The 24,117-nt window shown below is 46.3% G+C and overlaps 1 protein-coding gene across 3 annotated transcripts; it reads right to left on the reverse strand.

Annotated features, from left to right (window-relative positions):
- Positions 1-491: 491 nt before the first annotated feature.
- On the reverse strand, positions 492-8,827 carry NFKBIZ (NFKB inhibitor zeta). 3 transcript variants are annotated; one of them, XM_050913156.1, is made up of 12 exons: positions 8,680-8,827; positions 8,069-8,208; positions 7,122-7,158; positions 6,913-7,016; positions 6,012-6,775; positions 5,455-5,560; positions 4,976-5,122; positions 4,559-4,622; positions 3,734-3,903; positions 2,975-3,085; positions 2,681-2,848; positions 492-2,014 (listed from the first exon to the last, which is right to left on the reverse strand). In XM_050913156.1, the coding sequence occupies exons 2-12, from the start codon at positions 8,195-8,197 to the stop codon at positions 1,961-1,963; spliced, it is 1,854 nt and encodes a 617-aa protein (XP_050769113.1). In that variant the 5' UTR covers positions 8,198-8,208; positions 8,680-8,827; the 3' UTR covers positions 492-1,960. The 3 variants fall into 3 exon arrangements, with proteins under 3 accessions (XP_050769113.1, XP_050769095.1, XP_050769104.1); XM_050913138.1 differs by lacking the exon at positions 492-2,014 and having other exon boundaries at positions 2,021-2,848; positions 8,680-8,721; XM_050913147.1 differs by lacking the exons at positions 492-2,014; positions 4,976-5,122 and having other exon boundaries at positions 2,021-2,848; positions 8,680-8,721.
- Positions 8,828-24,117: the final 15,290 nt, after the last annotated feature.

Here is a 24,117-nt window from a genome sequence, read left to right on the forward strand (position 1 = left end):
CATCTTTTTATTTGTGAAGCAAGGACAGTCTTTCCCCATGTGTATAGCCTCACTTGCTCATGCAGACTTCCACCTGTGCTAAGGTGACTGCTTGTACCTGAGCTGTAAGAATTTAGGACCAAGGCAAGGAAGTCATGGGGAAAACATGACATTGTCAGAACTGCTATCATTCTTTCAAGTACACAGGGGCAAGTGTTCAGGTAACAACCTGCAATATGGACAACCTGGTGATTATTAACTCTATTTGGGGCACATCTACTAAATACACAGGCAATACAACTGCATGGTCCATGACCCAAAACACTCAAGCACCAGCTTCAAAACCAGCATCAAACAAGAGAAAGCGTAAATAGCCTGACAGAAAGACTTCATTTCATCCTTAACAAGTGGACCTTCACCTGTCTCACAGTATTACCACGCTAAATCAGTTTTATCTTAAGCTTGATTTCATCATCATTATTTGTATCAGACAGTAACCACCAAAATTTAATTAGCATGTTTATTCAAACACAAGTTACACGAGACCCTTCAAGAAATACATCACAACTAGGCCTCCACATATCAGATTTTTTCACTTAGCTTGTCTACAAGACATACTTTGTCAAAACAGCACAGACTAATTAAACGGTTATGACAGAGAATTGTGTGTGATGCAAAAACAGTTTAAGAGCAAAGACCATACAGAGAACATATTACTGGATTACAGCCCAGCATGGATCGTTCAGAAAGTGACAGGAGGAGGAAGTTTTCTCCAACAGAACACAAGTATACAGCATCATTAGTAAACATTTTGCATTAATACCCATAATTATTAAAAAATAGAAAAACATTAACTTCAAATATTACTTGGCTAGCCACTATACCTATAAGGTAAAACCATAAATGGACTAACTCTGCTTAGGAGGTGAAAAACACTAAGTCTCTAGAATTAACTAGAGCCCAATTCAGCAAACTACTTACGCATGTGCTTAAGTCCTACTGACACTAGCGGGGCTTACACATATTGAAGTATTATAATTAACATGGAGAGATTTCAACATGCATCAACAGTTAAGTACATGCTAAATACTTTCACTGAATCAGGATCATATTCCTTAAAGTACAAAGTTATATACACACTATAAAAGTCATGATCTTTCTCCCTCAATCTATCATCTCATCAAAAGAAAAATCTCTACTGGGTAAGAGAAAAACTGACACAGTCCCCTGAAGAAGCATAGCTTTTCATGTTTTATTAACAACTCCAAAAGCATGCACAAATCAGTGCTAGGGACAATCTATCTTAACTGTACTTTCGGTCTTCAGTCTTTCAAAACAACAGAATTTAGCCAATTTGCACCAGTATAGTATTAAAACTCTATATGCAATTTGCAAGTTCAAGATCAAGGAACTTGTTTCTTCAGTTCATTCCCCAAGCGATCAATAGATTTAGAACTATACAGCTGTACAATAATGCCAGTGACCATATACAATCCTGCACAAGATACTGGAAGAAAGCTACAAAGTTACATAAATAGATGTTCAACTTCAAAAATATTTGATTTCTCTTGCACTTAATATTTAAGTGTTATTAGAAACACAACAAAAACACTCTGCAATGTTGACATGTATCAGCCCTCTCTAAATAAAAAGATTTCCTGTAGAATTGTCCTTGTCCAGAAGTTATCTGTATGGCTGTTTAAATAAAGTCAGTCTTGCCGTAGCTATGAAATCCAGGTATCCAGGCAAATGTTCCACATACTTGGGAATGAAACATTCCCGTTTGCTCAGAGGAATTTGATTGTTGGGGTTTTTTTTTTTTACTCTTATATAACCCACTATATGATAGTGAACAAAATACTTTTGTTTCATAGAAACAACTAACATTTGCCCACACCAGGCAAATGGTCTATTTACAGATACATTAGGACTGCCTGACTGACAGTGAGTGTGAGTTGCTGAACTCCAAGAAACATGGAGCTTAAAATGGCGACACTCTCTGCTGAATCGCCTTCCCTTTTAGGATACGTCTTATCTGGAGAAGAGAAAAAGACAAAAACATTAGTGTTCATCATCCTAAAGTGAGTCAATCAAAAAAAAACCAAAACCAAAAAACCTAGACCCAGTTCTGCATTCCTCATTTATCTGAGCCTAGTTCTGAGTTCAGTTACACCAGAACTGATCCAATTTTACAGCATTTGAACCAGTGGAAGACAACAGAATTACTCAGTTGCTTAAGTCATTAGCTTCTTAGGTCAAGAGTCACCTTTTTCATCATGTATTTGTATCGCTCCTAGGAAAAAGGGGTTTTCTTCATCTGTTATTCAGACCTAAGAACTGCCATTACTAAATTATGACAAGAGCAACAAAAGCATGATCTCAGGCCATACTGAGATGAACAAGAGAAGGGATATTACCTCCAGTATGTTACAAGGTTACAAAGAAAAAACCAGTCTTGACAGGAAAAAGCTTTTGAGATGGAAAAAATAAAAACTACAAGTGAAACCTATAATTTCAGGTCTTTGTATATTCTGCCTGATCCTGACATTAAAACCAAAGATCCCTGAATAAAGTGGCATTTGCTAAATCTTCTCCTTAAAAGCTGCAACTCAAAACCCAAAAGAAACTTTTGGGGAGGAATAAGGCTTTTGCGTAGATGGGGACAGACAGGAGCAGCGGAGAGGGCTGTTTGGTTTTTTACCTGTTCTCCTACAAGGCCATCAGGAACCAGATGAACTGGCTGCTCATTCTCCAAGTTTCTGGCACTTGGATCAGCTCCTTTTCGCATTAGCAGGCGCACAGCATCCAACTGACTCACCCGATACTGCAGGCTGGCAGCCACGTGGAGTGCTGTGTTGCCGTTGTAAGCCTGGAGAAGACAAAGTAACTCCGTGAAGGAAAGGTAGGGGCACGAGTCTCAGGACACTCGCAGTGCCACACACACACACACATCCCGCATTATATCTGCATTCCAGAAAAAAAAAAATCACAGTACCTTTGCATTAACAAAAGTGAGACAGTTGGGCAGCTCCAAAAAGAGACGAATGAGCTCCAGGTTTGCTTCTTCTGCTGCCAAATGTAAAGCTGAGCGACCACTTTTGCGATCCTAGCAAAAAAGAAACTGTTAGTCTTCCCTGCAGGTGCTTCCTCTATCCAGGGTGAACACACAGACAAATAACACAATGCAGAGTAACTGCAGACCGTTGAACAAACATATTTGCACTACAATTCACTGAAAGTCAATCTGAATATATATTTTAATATGAGTATCTAATGAACAATGGACCAGATCTCATTTGGCAGTAAGCTTACAGAGCCAAAACACCGAATGTTATATCAAGTAATGATCTGGCCCAGCACAGACCTCAACCGGACACGTAAGCAGTTTTTAATTATAATTTGCAGTTCAAGAACAAGGTACCATCAGCACCCTATTACTACAGATACCTCAGAGTGCTCCAAACATATTCTTACTTTTAAGACACAACCAACTGCAGCCAGCGTAGCATCATTCTTAATCCAGAAATTAGACTGTCACTTCCCCCTTTCCCCAGGGTTCATTTACATGGATAATACCTTGCTCTGAATAAATGCAACATTCTTATTCCACTTGGGTAAATTAAGCTATAGGGAAGCTTTTAAATTAGTCTACTTCCTTTGTAATAAAGCTGAAATGTGGCATGGGAGAAAGGGACATGTTCTGCTTCCACATTCTCTCTGGACCTGGCACTTCAGTCAAAGCCATTTTACTTACTTTCGCTTCAACAGAGGCTCCCATTTGTATCAGAGTCTTGATGGTTTCTACCAGGCTCTTGTTTCTCAGCAGAAGCTCCTGGACCTCAGGGGAGTGAGGTGGCTGACTGTTTTGCAGTTCATGCAACACAGCATTATGGGCCAGAACAGCACAGTGCAATGCTGTCAAACCTTAACATTAAAAAAAAAAATCATTATTAATGAACAAATGCAATACAGAAGTATTGACTGGCTGCTTGTTTCGAAGGATGGATAAAGGAGCTTCTAACCCCGTGAAGCCCAGGGACGGTTCCATATTTGTAAGTGACAGTGACTGCTCCTGAGTGGCTTGAGATTTGGGTTGCCCATCCCCGGAGGAGTTAAGTAGCAACCTACTGCAAGCTCTCAGCCAGCAGATGATGAAAGAATCAATTTCTATTTTTTTTTTTTTTTTTTAAACAAAATGTACATTAGAAAGAGCTGTCATATAGAAAAGAGGTTCAATTAAAACAGCTCTCTGGTGCCAGACATTCTGGCTTCTGTATCCACCAACGTATCACTGGCACTCAAATGTTTTAAACAATAGCCAATTACTACCTACACTCTCCATGCCAAACATGGCAATCACATGTAAGAGGAAAGAGGTCCTGACAGGCACAGACTAACCATGGTTTTATCTGACATATATGCCAATTGTAATGTAATTTCAATTGTAATTGTAAATTTCAGCCTGGCAAAGATATCCTCCATTTTATTGCTTCTCAACCCAGGATAACATTCACATCAGCAGCTATAAAACATTATAACATCCAGTAACTCTGTAAATTATAAACTCTTAACTACTCACCATCATAGTTTGTTGCCTCAAGGTCCACATACTGATTGCTTCCCATGGCTCCCTTTTGGATTGCCTACAAAAGTGGGAACAGGTATGCATTTAGGTCTTATCCAAACCACATATTGCTTCCTCAAGTTTGTAGACAATCTTACTGCAACAAAGTTGCAATAAGTAGTGGCATTAAGAAAAGACTTGTTTTCGTAGATTAGAGGATTCCACCAGATTACTCTAAAATGTCGATGAGACCGAATTTCACATTAAGGTTCTCACTTTAAGCCATTACTGTAGAGCCCTGAGACATACTCACAAGGCTACACAGAGAGAAAGATAAAGGGAGGAGCGGTGTTTTCAGAGTTTCCCCAAGACAACTAATATGAAGCATAAGCGTTAACAGTCAGGGCAGAGCTACACCTGCCTGGTTCTTACCTGAAGGACCTGGGCATGCCCCTTCTCAGCGCAAACATGCAACGGCGTTCTACCCCAGCAGTCTGTGGTGTTGACTTGAGCCCCCAAGCTAACCAAGTCCTGCACAATGAGATGCTGATTGGCAGCCACAGCAACCTGGAAAGCACTCTGCAAACATCGAGAAGAAAATTTAAACTATTAGTCATCTGATCTCTAACAGGAAAGAGCGACTAAAACAAATAAAAAGCCTATGATAATACCTGGTATTATTTAAGCAGTGATTATGAATACCAGGAAGCCAGGACAAATGAAGCAGAGCACATAGTTCTACCAGCTCAAGGTGATCCCAAGAAGTATTAATAGCTCAAGGTTAATATTAGTATGCAGGCTAAATCTCGGGGTTAATATTAAATAAGCATTTCACCACATCTTCCTCAAGGTCCAGACATGCGGAGGCACTCAGGTGCACAAAGCAGGTGCAAAGATTTTGAGAACCTCACCTGGCCATTATGCTCTTTAATATCCAGCATGTGCAGGGCAGCCATCTTCCTTGCAAGAACATAGGAGAGTGCTCGTCGGCCTTGGGCAACAGCAATGTGAAGGAAGCTGCGGGAAAGGGGGGAAACACAGAGTTACACCACCATACAAACTAGGGCTTAAGTCATTACAGAGATCCAAACATATGGGAGGGGTGTTATCCTGCCAGCTTCAGACCTCCTCTGCGTGACTAAGACAGGAACACAGGTACCTTCTTCCCAGTGCAATTTAAGGCATCTAAATTAGAATCTTTTTCTCCCCATTTACTAGATAAAAGTCTAATGATAAGTACCTGAAATTAGACAATACAAACACCTTATCTACTCAGTGTGCTGCAACTCTGTGCGTCGCAGCCCACCAGCAAGACCACACGTTTCACTTGATTAGTGAAACTACTGCACTCGTGACACAAACACTGCTAATGAACTGCTTCCATTACAACCCCATGGTCCACCAAGTGCCAAACAAAAACACTCCCCAACCCTCCACATCAGAACACACCGAGATAAACAGCACTCACGTGTCTCCATCCGAGTCTTTTGCAAGGAACTGGTCCTGAGATATGTTAGCCAGTTTGTTTTCCTCCTGCTCCACTTGCCACTGAAAAAATGACTTGCCCAGCTGCGTCGTGCTTCTGGTGATGTTTTGGTCAGGTAGAGAGACATTCAAAGTAGCCAAAGAGACGCTACGCTCCAGACTACCACAGATGTTACTGGAAGGCAGGCTGAAGTTCGGAGCATGGGGGCCGACATCAGCCTGTGGGTGAGCACTGGTCAGCGGCTGGAGGGGAGCGGAGATGCCCTCCGAGCCTTCAGAGTCATTCAAGAGGGAGGAGAAGCTCTGCGACGGGCAGTACTGCAGTTCATGGCTCTCGAAGGTATTCTGCTGGTAGCCAGGAGACTGGTCATTGGCAGCAAATGGCCTGTACTCCAGGGAGGCTTCCGAAGGATAGCTCTGTGACAAATCTTGGTTCTGGGATGGAGGGAACTGGTAATGCTGTGGCGGATCAAGCACATGCTGGGAGGTGTGATCTTGGAATGCTTGGTACTTCTGGGATGGGGAGAAAGCCTGTGTTCCTGGGCTGTCCTGGTACTGCTCACCAGGTGAGTTGTGACTGGAGACTGTGTGCAACCAGCTAACTTGCACCGTGTTCAGAGAAATGGGGCTCGCCTCGTTCTTGATGTTTATAATGTTCTGAAGCAGATCAGAATTGCTGTCATGCTTCGGGTCGTTTTTATGAGTCTCCTCCATGTTATCCATGGAAGTTGGTGTCTGCGGTGGCGTCTGCCACAAAAAAAAAAAAAAAAAAGAAAAATCAAAACAAGCCCCATAAAGTTAAAGGTATAGTTTTATCTGATAGTTTCTGATGACACAAAGCAAACTGAAAAATAAAGGCATGGAAAAAATTACTACAAGCCTACCAGGAGGTGTGGGTGAACATTAGCTTGGCGTTTGAAAGAAGGTCCATCAGAAAGGAGCTCGGGAGCCTTTCTTTTGCCACTGTGACCTAGTATGCTCTTCAGCTCTGCTGAAAAGAAAATAAATTTACAATCCATTTGGAGGTTACTCTTACAATCGACTTTTAAAATCTTATTGCAGGGTATTTAAAAAAAAAAGGGGTTTTTTTTACCTGTATACTGCTCGTAGTTCACCAATCCTCCTTGTGCCTTTTGAGAAAAATCCAGATTATTCCATTATTATAATGTTATTTCAGGAAAAAAAAACAAAACCAAGAAGAAAGCAGCAGCGACTTGCTTCTACAAACACAGAATATACCTTAGAATAATTCTAGTACATGATTGTCTAACCTTAATTTAATTGCTTTTTTAACCTTAATTAAGGTTAGAAAATGGAAAGACTTTTATGGAACTTAAATGAAAACCACCATTTTTCTTAAGGCTTTTTAAGCTATTTGTTATAATACCACAAAACTCAAGAAAATCTAGAGAAAGACACTGTTCCTTACTGAGGTCTGAGGATTTTTTAAAACATAAATAATGCCAATTTTATACTTCTTCAATGCCGTGAACTCTTCTATGCAAAAATTTTTCTGTGACAACACTTATCTAGGAAGCTCACGAACACACGCTTAGATAGACTATTGTAAAAAAAAAAAAATTTCCTTTAATCTTCCTAGAATTTCCTATATTTTTTCCTGTTCATCTTTTCAGACCGGAGGGGTCTGCCTTTATACTGTGTGCTCCACACGGAGGAGCACAACAGCATGACAAACGATTCTCTTCTGAGAAGATTCCCCAACTCTTACAATGAATGACCTCATTCGAGTTAACAGGGAGTTTCTGTGGTTTCATAACACAAACGTATCTTCATCCAAACTCCCTTTAGAAAATAAAGCTTAGTAAGAACATTTTTAAGTGCCTCCTTCTCCCGCAGCAAACCTTCTCACTAATTTCTTCCCAGCTCTGTTCTTCCATTACGTATTGAAAAGGAAAAACACTGACTCCATCCACATCAGATAAGGCAGCAAGCTCATTTCTAGCGTTATCGCATGCCTTTTTTTGCCAGCTTCAGTAACCATTAAAAGCAATTATGTCAGTGCTGAAAAATGCTGGTTACCTTGCCTTCCTCCGTGGCGGAGCCCGAGGACATCTGTTTGCTGCTCCTGAAGTGCAGCAGGAGCTCCTTCACCGAGTTCTTCACACGGACCCCCTGGAAAGGTCCTCTGTGCTGCTTTCCCCCCGCCATGTGTTGTTCAACTGTCGAGACACGGAAACAAAACCCGAGCTTAAGCCACTGGCTCCATTTTCACTTCAAAAATAAAGAAAAAATAAATAAAAGCGGGAACGCTTGTGGAAAACAACCTGAACAACCCCGGTTTAGCAGAGAAGAGAAGAGCCGAGGCGATGCCCCCCGCACCCCCTCCGTCGTCTCGCAGGCGCCCGGCTCCCTCCGCTGCCTCCTCACCCGGGGACCCCCGGCCGCTCCCGCAAGGCTGGAAATACCCCGGCGCTGGGCACGTAGCGCCGGCGAAACGCTCCTGCCCGACGCGGAGCTCTCGCTTTTCACCGCTTCGGCGGCTTTTAAGCCCAAAGGGATCTGCGACCAGCTTCACTCCCGGTGGGGACGGAGCGGGAACCGCGGCTTCGCACCCTCCCCCGCCGCCGCCCCCCGCCGCCGCCGCTCCCCCGGGCGCAGGGGGCCGGGACCACCGCCGGGGCACGCCGTACCTTGCAGCGCGGGGCGGGCGCCGCCCCGGGGGTCCCTCCGGCCGCCGCCGCGGCTGCTCACCGAGAGGTCCGAGTCGGAGCCCGGCGAGCCCGGGGCGGAGTGCGCCGGCGAGCAGCTACCCTCGCTGGAGTGGGGCGAGGCCCCATAGAAGTAGGCGAGGTTGATAGGGCTGCTGAGGGCGCCGCCGTCGCCGCCATCGGGCGCCGCGTCCCGGCTGCTCTCCACGATCATGGCGGTGCCGCGGGGCGGCGGGCGGCGGCGGAGGGCGGCGGGCGGCGGAGCGGGCGCGGGCACTGCCAGGGCTGGGCGGGCGGCGCGGCGACGAGTGGGGGGCGGCGGCGCTGGCGGCGGCAGTTATAGCGGCTCCGCCCCCCGCGGGGGCGGGGCCGGGCGGGGCCGCGCTTCCCGTAAGGGCGGTGGGAGATGGCCGCGCCCGGGGCGGGGCGGGGGCGAAGAGGGCGGGGCGAAGAGGGCGGGGCGAAGAGGGCGGGGCGAAGAGGGCGGGGCGAAGAGGGCGGGGCTCAGTGCCCGCCCCGCCCCACCCGGGGCCCCACCGTCCCCGGCAGCGGGGCAGGGGAAGGGAGGGGCCGGCGGCATCGCCCCGCTCCCCCAGCCCGGGCACCGGGCAGCGCCGCCGAGGCGCGGTGGGATGGGATGATGGGGTGGGATGGGCATGATGGGTTTGGGGATGAGGATGATGGGCATGATGGGGTGGGGATGATGGCGCTGGATGCCACCTCGCACCCTGTCCTCCAAGATCGCCCCTGGAGGCCTCCCGCAGCTTCTGCGGCCCCCGCTCGCCACGCATGCAACCCCAAATTTCCACCCTCTTGTGCAGCTGCAGAGATGGAAACCACGAGCACCGCCCTCGGCCTCGCGCCGCTGCTGATGCAGGCTCGCGTCCCCGCACGCACGTACCCCTCACCCCAAGTGCGACAGCGCGGGAGCATTCGCCCTGCTCCTGCCAGGCCTCGGCTCCGGGGACGTGGGCTTGGGAGTATGGGGATTTTTTGGTCATGCCCATCAAGTGGGCAGCATCCTGAGAGAAGGGGAACGTGAGCGGTTACTCACAACGGAGATGAGTCATCTCTTTTCCTCTGTTATCGGAGCGTGTAGTAGGCAGGGGGCAGACACAGAAGTTATTTTCGTTTTAAGTTGCACCATACTGCGGTGGCAAAGCCTCTTGGTCGAGGCCGGCAGGGAGAAGCGGGTAAGCAATACAATGCCGAAACGAAAAGTGGGCGAAACCATGTGCCTGCGATTACTGTTAAGAACACTACTGAGTTATTACCAATATTCACGGATGACACTTCTCAGGTTTCTACTTTTCAAACAAATATTTTTGCTTTCCTCATTTCCACTGAGGTCACCATCTTCTAAAATATGAGTGTGCGGTTTTGTCCACGAGGTTGCGATTAGGATGTTTTTAGCACCGTGGCTGCCCCAAAAAATATGTAGTAAAACAACACGATATTTCTAAAGTATATTATGCAAATTTGAGGTCTATAATTTAGATTGTTATACATGTTTTAATTGTATTAAAAAACATGGGACAGGTGCAACATGAAATTATATTAATCAGCCCATGAGAAGGCAGGAGGGAATTACTTTATATTATTCAAATATTTCTTCCACTGTCAGGTGAAGGAAGGGTTTCAGTGGGAATTAGGTAGGCAGTTTTCTACTCCAAAGACTGTTGTTTTACACCATAGACTGAATTTATGCAGTCACAGTAAAATTGGCAAATGTAACCCTTAAAATGAAATCAGATGCCAAGTAGTGCCAGAAACAGCCCAGTCTAATAAAGGTAAAAACTTACTCGCTCCCTAATCAGCAGCTATCTCCCAAGCACACCTTCTCCCTCATTTAATGAACCTCTTTATGTGAGTGAAGATTTGTGAAATCAGGCCGTATGTTTTAAACAGGCAAGGAGATGGTTCTCTGTTGTTCTTCAAGCCTTAGATCTCAGTTACGGTATCTTAGCCTTAGGTAGACGCTTTTAAGTACTTCCTTGTTGAAAAGCGCTTGCTGCTCAGAGATCCTTCAGCCCCCAAACGCTCTTTGCATGCTCGGTGGCTGATGGGAGGACCCACAACCCAGCTGTCCGCAAGCGGATCCGACTGATCAACCTTTGCTTTCTCATCCCTGCCAGGCAGCCCGGAAAGCCAGTTGTTTTAATCTAGCCAGGAGGGTCTCCAACTACTGCAGCAAATGGATCTTGTCTTTTAACAAGCAAATGGGAATGTGAATCTGAGAAGTCTATAATCCAGAAAATTAGATTTGGCATCATAGTTGCCTGCAATTCCCTTAAAATGATTCAAAGTAGATTTCTCTCATTGTAGTCCTACTGTGTAGTGGAAGGTCCCTAAACCACACACAGGCAGGGACAGACAGCGCCTTTATCCTTGCTATTCAGTAACGATTTTGGAATGGATTTAATTGAAGCTTAGTCTCTACGTCTTAATGAAAACTACTCTATAAAACAATTTAATGAGTTTTTTGTCTTAAAGAGGGCATGGAATTTCTTTTTCTCTTCTATTCCAAAGTTTCTACTCTCTTGAAGGCTGAATTGCCGACTTGCTCTCCTTTTACCAAGCAAAATCCACTTCGGGCAACACTTCGATACCTCAACTCGTACTTGTTTCAGCAGCAGCATCTTATTTATCAGGTCTTCTGGCATAAATCTACTCCCAGTCAAAGCAGATTAAGACAAGTCTAATTCCACCGAGCTCCGTAACAAAAGGCTCTTTCAAAAATACACACACCCATCAGTTGCACAAGATGAGCTGCCTCCCAGCAGCCTTGTGCTCTCAAAGTGCTTCCATGCAAGTTACTGGTAAATTATTGCTACATCTACAAATTGTAATTATTAATGCTGCAGACATTGAGCATTTGGTTTTTGGCCCAAACACTATGTAACATCTGTGATGACCAAAACCCTGTGAGGCCTCTTCAGCCTAAGAAAGTTCCTCCTGGGCAGGGTGGCGACCAAAAGCGCTTGTCACCTCTTCTCCTGACGCGCAGCCTGTACAGACAGCACCAAACTGGGGAAAGGGGGGTCAGCCAGGAGGGCATTGCAGGGCTGTGGTGTCCAGGCGGTTTCAGCCTGCTTTGGCCAAGCTGTAATTCAGCGCAACCCATCAACCTCCAGAGCTGGAGAAGGCTGCGAGGCGAGCACGGAAGAGGGTGCCTCGGCTACCCGAGCGCTGCCCTCCCGGGTTTTTATTGCACCACCTCCATCTCCTGGGATGTATCAATAATGCCAACTAGCGGCCGGTATTAGCAACATTTGTCCTGAAACCTCTCTTACACCTGCAAATAGTGAGATGTGCTTATCTTGGTATCTCAGACAACTGCAAAAATAAGAAACAAAATGCATTTGTTTCCGAAAACTCTGCTTCTTCCCTCACTTCAGATCACGGCCTGGAGAAGTATTGTGGAATTAAAGCTAATCACTCTTGGTTTAGGTTATACTGATATACTTGATTACCGAAACAGCTTCTGAGAGTGCGACTTGTGCACACCCGTGAGCTACTTTGAAGGCATCTGAAAATTCAGTTAAGAACAACAACAAAAAAATCCTGTTGTCTCAAAGCTTGCACTCACTTGGTAAGGGTCTCATTGCAAAAGTCAGAGAGATTGAAAGCCAACACCTTAGACTTTCACCACCAACTAAACATCTAGGCTAATCAACGTCATGTGTCTCCCTTTTGCTATCCTAATCAGAGCCAGCACAGAGAAAAGATACACTGGACCTGCTGTGCTGGGCTTCCCTCTGCATTAGATCTCCAGTAACTGTCCTTGTTACATGGAAACAGCTGAGCCACTGCACTAAGTTGAAGCAAAATCAAGAAGCCTGCTCAGTGTTCGGGGGTTTCTCTGTTAAAACAGACTCCCACCTTTTCAACACCCTTTTTAATTGTAGCCATGAGATTTTCTCTCATATCTGGGCCCTCATACTGAGAACAGCATTTCAATAACGATAGCACAAATTCAGACTGAGGGAGAAATTTTACTGTCCAGCTTTCAACCGTCTCTGGTTTATCCTTTCTGACACGAGCTTTGCAGTCTGAGCTGCGACGCCGCGGGGCAGGGGACTTCTGGGCCATCCGGCGGAGTGGCAGCAAGGCAGCCGAAAGGAAACCTCCAGCAGAACTGCCTGTGATCAGCCCGGCAAAGCCCACACACAGCGTAAGGGAGCAGGGAGGGTACCAGGCAGACGGGTTGAGGACTCGCAGCTCAGAAAAATCTGGGCTGCAAAGCTTGGGCAGAGATTTGTGTGTGCTTGCAAAGACATCCTCCCAACACCCTATGCCATCCCCTATAGCTTTGCATGTAAGTGATTGCTGCTGATCTAATCGCTGATGTAACTAGTCCCTACCTCTATATGGTCAAACGATGTGGCCCCACAGTTTACCCTCATGTCCTGGTCCCAGGATTGGTAACAGTGCTCTTACATGAGCTCAATTCTGGGATCTCTGGTGAGAGAAACTAGTTCCTTTGGGTGAAGTAGCATGGTTTGCTCCAAGGCTGCTTCCTAGAGACAGCATGAGCAAGATTCTGCCAGCTGTCTCCCTCTATGTTAGCTTACTCTCCAAAAAGGCATCCTACCTCCTCTTCCTCCTCAGAAAATCCCCTTGAAGCTGTAGCTCCAAGTCACACATGCAACAGTTGAAAAGAAAAAAAACCCAAACAAACAGAAGATGCGTCCTGGGGAGGCCACATGGGGCTCAGAAGAGACCAAGGCTGACAAAGGGTTGTTACACTGTATGGATGCGGCCAGTCAGCGGTAAGGAAAGGGCTAGCCTTTACAGCATCAGTGTGCCTGCACTATTCGGGTCCCTGGGGCACGTACTGGGGTGAATGCTATAGGGGATGTAGGCTTTAAATAAATACATAAATACATACATAAATAAATCAAGCCCAGAAAGTGGAGTTTTGCCTTCCCTGCAGAGCAGCACGTAATCACTCTGCCAGGCACGCAGTCCCTCCTAACCGTGAGGAACATGCCAGCTCTCGGAGCAGCCCACAGTTCAGCGGGTATGGGAGCAGAATAAATCTCTCTCTTCAGTCTGCCTCCTAAGCAGCAGCGTGGGACAAGGGTCAGCCTCTAGGTAAAGTGGCAGAGCACAAACTACTAGTAACAAGAACTTGGTTTTGCAACACGTTTCTGGAGCAGTATAACCTTTGTGGTATTTCTTAAACTGGAAGTAAAAATGGTGGTTTACAGTCCAGTTGCTTAATGCAAGTGAATATTTGCTGTATGGATGCCAAAGGTTCCTTATTCTCCAATGGGTGTAATTAGCCTCCTGCTGCAGACTGTGAGTCGAGGTGTGCAAACACCACCGCCACACCTCTGTACCCTAGCAGCATTTCCACACAGCACGCAAACCCCAAGCCATCCAGCATAACGCTCGGTTTGCTTTTAGAATAGCATCGAGAAAACCAGAAGTAAAAGCTTAGTAACTATTCCACTCCTAGAGACCGTTCAGGATCAATACCTGTGTTTGCTTTAACGGTTTAGGAGAGCACACGTCAGCAAGTTGGAAATGGTCCATGACACAGTTTTGCTCTGAAAGCCAGTACAGAGGAGTCAGTGTTTCATCCCTCTTTGCTATACTTGTATTGCTACATTTTTCCTAGACGTTGGTCTCCAAGACTGACGTTCTGGGATTAGCCTGAACTTCAAAAGGGGGCATGTATAATTCTTCATATTAAAGGAAAACTCAGACTATTTATTTAACATATGTCTTTTGGGGCTTGCTCCTTTGATCCAAAGAATGCCCTCAATTCTGCTTTTTTCTACCAGGCTGTTTGCTATTTAAAAAAAAAAAAAAAAAAAAAGTGGGTTGCTCCTAAGTAGATCCTTTCACACTGTATGTATAAATCAGCTGAAATCAGTACAGAGGAAAAGAAACCCCAAACCCAGCAAGTGTTACAAAGCTGGCTAAGTGGATCCCATTTCTGTACAAGTAAGTAGTTTCCCTGTACATACACCTTGTGTTTGTGGACATTCCTCTCAATGTACTCACTGCCCTGGTTAGTCATGTTTTCTCATAAGCTTACATATCTCACTAGTTCATTAGCACCTTGCAGCAGGAACACATGGCTAAGAAATACACACACCACTGATGTCACAGTGTGTAAACAAGGAGCAGAAGGATGTTTCCCCATAGCAAAGGGCAACGTCATATGTCACCTCTAAAGGATACTGTGTGTACATGGATGAGGTAAATAGTGCGCTTTCTTGCCGCAAAATATTTTGCTTGTTATGATATTCCAGTTTAGAAAGGGAGTTAGCACAGTTTCTCAGTGCTGTTATTCTCAGTGTAGGACTCAAGTGGTAAGGATCAGTTTTCCTTGTCACTCATACTGAAGACCTTTCTCCTCCTAACTCAGGTGACCAACCTGGGCCAAAACCTGTCATTCTGAGCCCACAATGATTTTATTTTCTGCTGTCAGATGCAGGAGCCTGTGCTGTAAGCACAGCAGGTGAGTTAGGCTCTGGTGGACTTCATTTTCAGTCTTCCTACCTTCCACAAACAAGGACCACTTCAACCACCTCTAAAACAAAACCACTTTCTAGCAGGGACTGCAGGGCTGTTCCAATGCAGCATCACCACTCAACTCTTTAGTACAGGAATGGGAGGAAAAACTGCTTTATCTCAGTGAGATTTTAACCCAGAAAAATACGATTTTTCAAACTGCAATCTACCCAGGACCCTGCTTTCCTAGTCTCTCAATTTATGTGTAGTAATGGGTAACCTATCAAGGTTAAGGTTGCCATACAATCAGGCTTCCCAAACACATGTTTTTCCACTCAAAAACGTCCAGGCAGATTTTGAAAATTTACCCACTTCTTGGACATGGCAAACCAGTCACATCTACCCAACAGCAGATCTAACTGGGCTGACCAGTCCAGAAATCCCAGGTACTGTGTCAGCACGCGTGCAGATCACTCGTGCTGTGGTTGCATGGCAGGATCAACACCTGCAGGAAGCCTCAGCACTGATTTGCACAATCCTACACAGCCTGTGAGCATACCATCAGCTCAAGGGTGCAGATCAACGTGCAGGAAAGCCCAGGCAGAAACAAGACAACCACAGCAAAAGACACTTGTACCATGTTAACGCTGCAAAGATCATTGAAGGGAATGCCCTCGTCTTATGTCTTGTTCTTATTTCACTGTGTTTTGCAGTTTATAGAGTTTAAATGCCTTCAGTTCAGACTTCCATTCACTAAAGAAATCCTAGCTTTCAAAATGCATGGCTATCTGACCTTGGGAAAGTCCTGAAACTCAGTGGTAGAGCTGTCCTCCATTAGTCAGACAAAAATGCAATAAACAGGAAATTTTCTCATTTAAAAAAGCACCTAAACCAAGGCAGCCAAATAAAATTTTATTATGGTAAGGAAAATGTTAGGTTGCTTCCCAGCAGCAGTACAAAAACTTTCCTGGTGCTTGGGATGAATTGCATATACTAGGGCAGGTTTTATCTTCAGTTAAATGTGTGCTAGGACAACTGGGACAATGTCACTCCATCTATGGGTCAGAATTTGCTGCCACATAAGTCTTAATCACAGATGTCCTATGTCTGCATAAAGGATATTAATATCATGGAAAGGACACTATGTTCTTTCTTGCTTCTACAGACTTAACAGCCAGTTGCTACACATTTAGAAAGAAATCCATGACAGCAATGACAAATTTACAGGAATATGTAAATCGTGCACGAGTTAGCATAAAACATCAAGAAAGTTGGAAATAAACCCTTTGATTTGGTGGGGCACAGTGCAAAGCTCTGTTCCCAGGTGTTGGCTCCCTCCTGCAGTTCTTAGCTGGGAAAAGACACCGACAGAAGCCAGACGCATCCTGTCTGACAGGACGCTGCTCTTCACAGAAGCTAGCCCATGGATGTTTAAGTCTCCTTTTAATTTCCTGCCAATTTCTTAAGAAGAAAGCAAGAGTAAAGGCAGCTCTTGTTTCTCCCTTGCACATTTTGTCTCAGGAGCTTGTGACTGGGAACGTGAAAAGCCACACGGGGGTTTCTCAGCAGCACCATCAGGATTGCGTTTTGCTGCCCTCGAAAGCCCGGGGCTAGAAGCAAAGCCAGGTCAGGCCGTCCGGGCTGCGGCAGGAGGCAGAGCCAAAGGGAGGGATGAGGCTGTGCCTGCCACCCCGCTGCTCCGGGCAGCCCAGGAGTGGGAAGGGAGGCTTCCCAGTGCCCAGAAGAGCTGCTGGAAGCCCATTTCCAGCAGCTGGTTGATGATATCCCAACCACTGCCTCCAGGGCGGCAGCGGGGCTCTTGTGTAGGCAGGGCAGGGGGCAGGGTGCAGGGCTGAGGCTGCTCGGCTGCCCCAGGCAGCCCAAGGCTCGGCCGGTGCCTGGTCCCTGGCACCCGGAGGCAGTGGACATTTCCTCCCCACCCACGCTCTCCTCCTATCCGCTGCCATTAAACACAACGGGAAACACGTGGCTTGCTGTAAAGAAAGTCAATCAAAGGTCTAACGAGCCAAAAAGAAATCACTTGCCTCCGGAACCAAGCTGATACTGGAGTTTCATTTGGAGCGTAAATATGTCCTTCTTCCCCATGTCCCTAGGTGACATTTGTCCCTGACCACTGGTCACCCAGTCTGGCTGAGGGAGAGCCCAGGGTATCACCCTTTCTCTGCCCACTATGTGCCTCCAGGCAAGCCGCGATGTCCCAGCTGAAAATACCTGGCTTCCATCTAAAGTACCTGCAAATTACCCGTCCCCAGCCATACGCAAGTCTCCAATGACACCATGGTACAAACATGCCCCCAAATTTTGGGGCTCTAAAATCCAGACCGCATTTCATCCTCTGCAAGAAGCTTAGTGCTGAGCTGCCTTCCCTGCCTGCCAGATACGGGCACGGGCAATGAACCAGGGTGCTGCATAATCAACCTCATGTGGTAAGCCAGAGAAACCCTCACCAGGTGATGAAAGAAGTTTATGGTTTGGTTTAATAAACCTCTTAGCATAACAAATTTTAAAGTGAAGTTTAAGTTCATTAAACTTACTTCTTTTCATTCCCACAGACTTTTTGCTAAATTACAAGAAAGTCAGTGTAGATCCCTATTTTTATATGTTTCCCTATGTTGTCTCACACCGCACCATAACAGTTTACTCCTGTCTTGTTGAAGCTGGCAGGCTTGTATACTGATGATACTCTGCTATTCCAAAATTACTGATGAGCTGCCAGGAAAGAAACTATAATCAAGATTACACAAAACACCTGCTTCCACTAACAATGTTTCTGCCATTCAGTGCCCTCGGAGCTTAGCTTCCCATCCATCCATCCTGACTCTGGAAAGCTACTACGTCCTCCCCTGAGAAAAGAAGATTGTTTCAGAGAGAATCACCCAAAATAGCTAAGCTATTTAGGGGTATTTTGCCCCTAGATCCACTGTGGGCTTTCAAAAATCCCACCATTCATTGTGGTTTCTTCACACTTGGTTATTACCCGTTACCTTCCCAAAAGCCAGCCATTCTTCCGTACCCAACCCCAAAACACGCACGGACAATTATAGCACAAGCCACTTGCAAGGCTATTAGAAGTAAAAAAACAATGAGAAGCCAATATCGTTCTAATCAATTACAGGTTTTAAGCAATAAAACAAATAAAATTATAATAGTGTACCTTCATGTCGGAGGAGTGAAGTTAGAATTAGTTCTACGGAAAACAAGCCAGTTCTTTGCACCCCACTGGCAACTGATCGTTCCTTATGGCCACATCTGTGTGAATGATTGAAAAGTTCCTCTGAGGTTTAACGGTATGAAACAGAGAAGCAGCAGCAAGGAAACTTTTTTTTTCCCCCCTCCCTCACAAAAGTCCTGCTTACTCTGGCTTTCTGGTCACCAAAAAAAAAAACCCTACTAAAAAAAAGACACCCTAAACAACACCCCCCAAGCTTATTACAGCTCCAGGCTGAATACCCACGGGGCTCTTTTTATTGCAGTGGATCACACGCCACTTATCTTTCAGCCTTGGTTAACCAGGGGGAGATGTTATGACATGTGAGAGGAAGCAGCAGGGTGGAGGAGGAGGGTGGTGTGAGCGTGGCTCCCTGGACTTTTTCTGCGCAGTGGAATTTCCCAGGCAGGGTAAGCCCTGGCGGGGACATTCCCCTGCCAGAGAGGCTGGCAGGAAACCCCAGGCTGGCGTAATGCTGCCAAAAAAGGGTCTAGAAGGCACTGATGCGAGATTCACAGCAAGAACAATGAAAAAGGGCTGTACAACAAAGGGGCAAAGAGAAACCTGCAGCATACAATGTGGCGGGGGGTTTCTTTCCTGACAGGGACAGGTTCTCCTCCTTGCCCACCTCCTGCCTGCAGTGCTGCCTGTATGGCCGCAAGCAGTCAAGCCGTGTGTCTTGTAGCCCTTTTCTATCTTGGCACTACAGGGTAACCTGGACAAGCAGGTGCCTGTGTAGCGGTCGCATAGGCAGCAAGAGAGATAGTGTCCCACAGATAAAAAAACAGCTACAGCCTTCGGGAGCTGGAGCCGGGCAAACACCTCTCCTTGGCGACTGCCTGGATTTCAGTGGGATTTTGCCCTCAGAAAGGTCAGGATGAGTTTCATGGAGGCTAGTGTCAGCGTGAAAGCTCCATACAGCCAGAAGCCTAATTAAAAGGGGGGGGGGAGGGGGGGTGCTGTAAAAAAAAAAAAAAAGAAAAAAAAAGTACTCCCCTTTGTCACAGATGTATCAGATGTAAAATAGTCACCTGCTCCAGTAGATGCGATAAGCTTCAGCATGGAAGAAGTTTCCAGGATTTTCCTAGAAGGTGAGCAGATCCATCTGAATCATACTCCCTTTTCTTCTCCTTTCAGCAGTGGCACGGGCCAGGATTCACCATGCTTATCAAACATGGCGAGCAAGGACAGGACACCCAAATCTTCTCAGAGCAAACACCTCCTGGCTTCAATGCCTTTTGTTACCCCTTCCCAAGCGCAGTTAGCACACACAGTTCCCAGTAGCTGGCACCAACGAGGTAAAAGCACTGAACCACTTATCCCCCTGGCCATTGCATCCCCAGTGCCTCCTGCACTGGAACGTAGATGTTAAAAACAAACAAAAACCCCTCAGACTTTACCCCCACCCTCGCTCTGCCTCAGCAAGCTGCAAGAGGGAGGTAGGAGAGAACGTCTCCTTCCCAAAGGTGATAATTTTGAAACCTTCCCCCTGCAGGCAGGAAATGCTGCGTGGGCTCCATCTTCCTGTTCGCAAACGTATTATATCACTGGAACATGTTCAACTGATAATCTTGATGGGCTCAATACTTTTCTTTGAAATAAGGGCGGTTTGTTCCAGCCGAGGCTGGTATTTGATTGTTTGCTCGCCGAAGGCCTGCGGTGCCCTCGGTCTTGTCTAACACATGACGGGGCAGTGCCCCAGCCAGACCCTTGCCCTGCTCTCTCCCGCAGCAACTGTGCGGCAAAGCGTGCTGCCGTCAGGGACCTGAGAGGCCTCTGGGTGCCTTCACAAGGTACTAAGATCTCTCTTTGCAAAGAGGGGAGGCTGCAGCCCTGGAAGGGCATGGATGGCCCAACATCACAGGCAGTAGGAGCAGCACCCAGACCACCCCTCGGCCCATCCAGCTTCTCCACCCCTTTCTCCCCAGGTGTCGCTGCCTCTTGAATCAGGGCAGCTCAGGTGCACTGGCTCCTGAAGCCATGGGGGGACATTTGTTATCAGCTGTAAACGCACCAGAGGTCAGCCCCCTCCTGGGCACCACTCACCTGTGCAAACAGGCAATCCCTGCTGCAAAGAAAAGGAAAATCCAGATATGACAAGAAACAAACCGAGGCACAGAAGGGCAGAGTGACAATGCCACGGCCAAACAGCTGATGTGTGGCAGGGCACGATGAAAAGTCATGACTTCAGTCAGAATTCAAAATATCTACTTGTAGCAATATTTGTTGCACAGAAGAATGGGGACAACAGGACATCAGGAAGAAATTTGTTGACATAGAGAACCTACGTTTCAAATGGCGGATATGAAATTGTTGGGATTGGAAGATACACATATATTGGACACGTTTTACAACAATGTAAAATAATTGTAATATCTGCTTGTTACTGGAGCTCTTAAATTTTTTTCATTGGATTTTTAAGACAGTATCTTTTTTCCATAACTTTTTTTTTCCATTTTTACTTACCAAATCAAAAGCAAAAACGAGACACAGCAGAAGCAAATAATAATAATACAAATACACAGGGCGAAAATGGTAAAGGTGGAGCAGAAAGAGAAAACACCATTAGAAGGAAGAAACAGCTAAAGACAGAAATAGCTGCCTTGCCAACGGCAAGCGACAATTCCCTGAGAGAAGCTGATTCAGGCAGAGAAAGAGGGCAGGCAGGACTGGAAAGCATGACTCATTTGGCCCAGGGAAAACCAGAGGGTAGGAAGGAGTGGAAAGAACTGAGCGCAGGATGGCGAGGGGGGAAAAAAAAACTGTGAATTTGTTGTGGTTCTTTCACTGCAGGTACTTTTGCCATGCCTCTCACCTGCTGAACTCCAACGGGCACGTCCCACCTGGAAGCTCTTTTGTGAGATCCTTCAGAGTGGGCTGCCATGCCGCAGCAGAGCAATAGTGCTTGTCATATAGCTAGTCCTCATCATTGCAAACAACCTGCAGCAGAGATTTAGAATGAAGAGGGAGAGCCCTGTATCAAGCTGAACCAAAAAATAACAGGTTCGTACAGAGGGCCCAAGCATGAGAGCACCGGGTGAAAAGCACTTGTCTATTTTCAGAGCTGGCCAGGAAAGGGAGAGAATAACAAGTGCAGGGGCAGGACAAAATGTTTAATGGCTGAACCAGGGAACACTGACTGCCATAGCACAGTCTTGCTGTCAGATCACACAGTCTGCTGAATTTTCCGTGTTGTAGGAAGAACTGACTTGAGATGGACTGTTCTATCCCAGTAAAGTTTACTCCTCTGGATCCTTTTGTGACTTGGGGGGCGGAGGGGAAATCAGATTTAAGCAAATATTTAGGGCAAAAAAATGATCCTCTGAAGGACAGTCTTAAGCCAACCTAAGAGTTATCAACATCTATGTCATCAACTGAATTTCATTCTAAAATGAACTCCAAGTAAAAGAGCTTCATCCAGTGGAGTTTGTGCCATTTGTTTTCAAAATGCAACTACCCAGGAGTTAGAAAATAAACCACCACCAAGACTATTACATTGTGGCTTATGTTTTTCATTTGAGAGTCATCCCAGGCTCTTTTTCAGTGCCTCAAAGCCCTCTTCTGGCCACATTCATTAAGGATTCACTAATCTATTAAGCCCACGCCAGCTGACACAGTCAAGATGTGGGGGAGGGCATGTTGTACTTTCACTTGGGTTTAGTGATGTGCTCACTCTGCATCTGAGGCTCATACAAAATAACTCACATGCTTTTAATTCTCCAGCCTCCTCCCACAAAATCCCTCTCTCCCATTCCAGGCAGAGAAGCTCCTGTGCAATTCACCATGACAGAGTCACAGAGCAGACCAGCTTATTTCACCCCAAAAGGCTATTGAATATGCCCACGAGAGGCTAGTAACACCGACAGTGAAGAAGGACACAGTGACTTGGACAGGATTTTAGAGAGTCACTGCCCGGATACAAGCTAGGTTGCCTTACGTGAGAGTTCAGATCTGGGTGACAGGCACCGCGGTAAATTAACATTTCAGGAAAGACTCAAAGATCCAGATTCAGGAAGATAATAAAACATTTCCCTGATTTCAAATGCATTGGTCTTGCATTGTAAATAGGACAGCTAATGTTAGAAGTTACATAATACCTTGCTAATTGGGGATGCAACGCTAAACCATGGGATGAACACAAGCAGCCCCATTCCAACCAGATCAGAAACCATGTGGTCTCAGCTCTTTGCCAGCCCCAGTGAGCCTCCTATCCCTCTGTCTGGCGGTATGAGGCTCAAGCCCCTTCCCTGCCAAGGACCTGTGCCATCTCAGGCAAGTTACATGCCTTCTCTGAGTCACCGCAGGCTCTGAAGAGCAGACAACACATGATGAAAGCCTGCCTCTGCACTCCTCCTTATTCTGGTTATAAATGCTTTGGTTTTAAAAAGTTCCCCACCTATGATTATCTGTCACATCTACAAACGTGAAAACCCAATACACATGGCTTCAAGCCAACTGTAAGCAGAAAGTTTGGAACAGTAACTAACATATGATTGCTATGACATTGCTGTCGGGAGGGAGTAGAGGAAGAGGTGGATGAGCAGCCTGGGTGGGAAGAACTGTTCCTTTTTTGACACATTTGGAGAAATATATGTATGTATATTTCAGTGTGCTATATCAGAGGAGTGACTCTGTCCCAGACAATTGATATGGCCTTTGGAAACCTCCACATGACCAAATCCCCAACCTTCTTCCTCTCCTGGGTGTCACCTTTGCACACTGTCCTTCCTTCGACCCCATCCTACCCTTTTTGCTTCCCCTCTCTTTCCTACCGCTCACTCCCATTTCCCCTTTAAGCATGCCTGGGGCCTGACCTCACACCACACTGAAAAGCAGCTCATGCTTTGCAGCCTCTCTCCTCCATTTTTGGCTAAGGGAAGGCTGATGTAGGTGGGACACGACAGCAGTACACTTCACTTTCAGTTTCCAGAGCAAAATGCTGGGAATGAGGTACTTTGCCTTTGCCCTGTTACCTAGTGGCTGTCAGGTGGCATTGGCGAGAGCAGGCTGGCGTGTGAACTCAGCTCTTCGTTTTGGAGGAACATAAGAGCAGCACCCTAGATCACACCACTGACCGTTGCCCCCTACCCTGCCTCCTTCAGCGGTCACCATCGAATTAGAAGGGGAACAGAAAAACAGAGCAAACACTTAGCAATACTGCCTCAGTGTACTCTCTTCTAGTTTCCAGGAATTTGTAGTTCAAGGGTTTTTCCCAGTCAAACAGGCTATTTTTGGCTGTATATATAGGAAATCAGCACACAGGGCAATGCACCCTGCTTACTTTTCTCCCAGCTGTGAATCCTGGCTCCAACCTAACTCCAAGGCAACGCTGTAGCCGTCCCCCAGCTCCTCCACCCTGGCGCTCCAGCCACCCCAGAGGCTCCCCAGTCTGTGCTGTGCAGCCACTCTCTCCCTCTCCCCACGACCTGCAAACACAGCTCGTGGGCTCACATGGCAGCGGACACGCAACCAGGCAGCGTAGGATGCCCTACAGCCCTTGAACACACTGACTGACTTACAGGACAGACCTCTCCTCGATTTTTCTTCCATTACTTAAAGTAAAAACTGTTCATAAGCTAGAGAAGCCATGACCACACTGCATCTCCTCTGTTCTTCACACTGCTTTTTTAAATGAAGTGGCTTAAGGATTTCCCGTTGGTCGTCAAAGAAGGAAGCCTAGATTATGTACAAGCTTTTATTATGTGTCAGGACTGATACACCGA

The sequence above is a fragment of the Gymnogyps californianus genome, chromosome 1, assembly GCF_018139145.2.
Source record: "Gymnogyps californianus isolate 813 chromosome 1, ASM1813914v2, whole genome shotgun sequence".
Classification (NCBI taxonomy): Eukaryota; Metazoa; Chordata; class Aves; order Accipitriformes; family Cathartidae; genus Gymnogyps; species Gymnogyps californianus.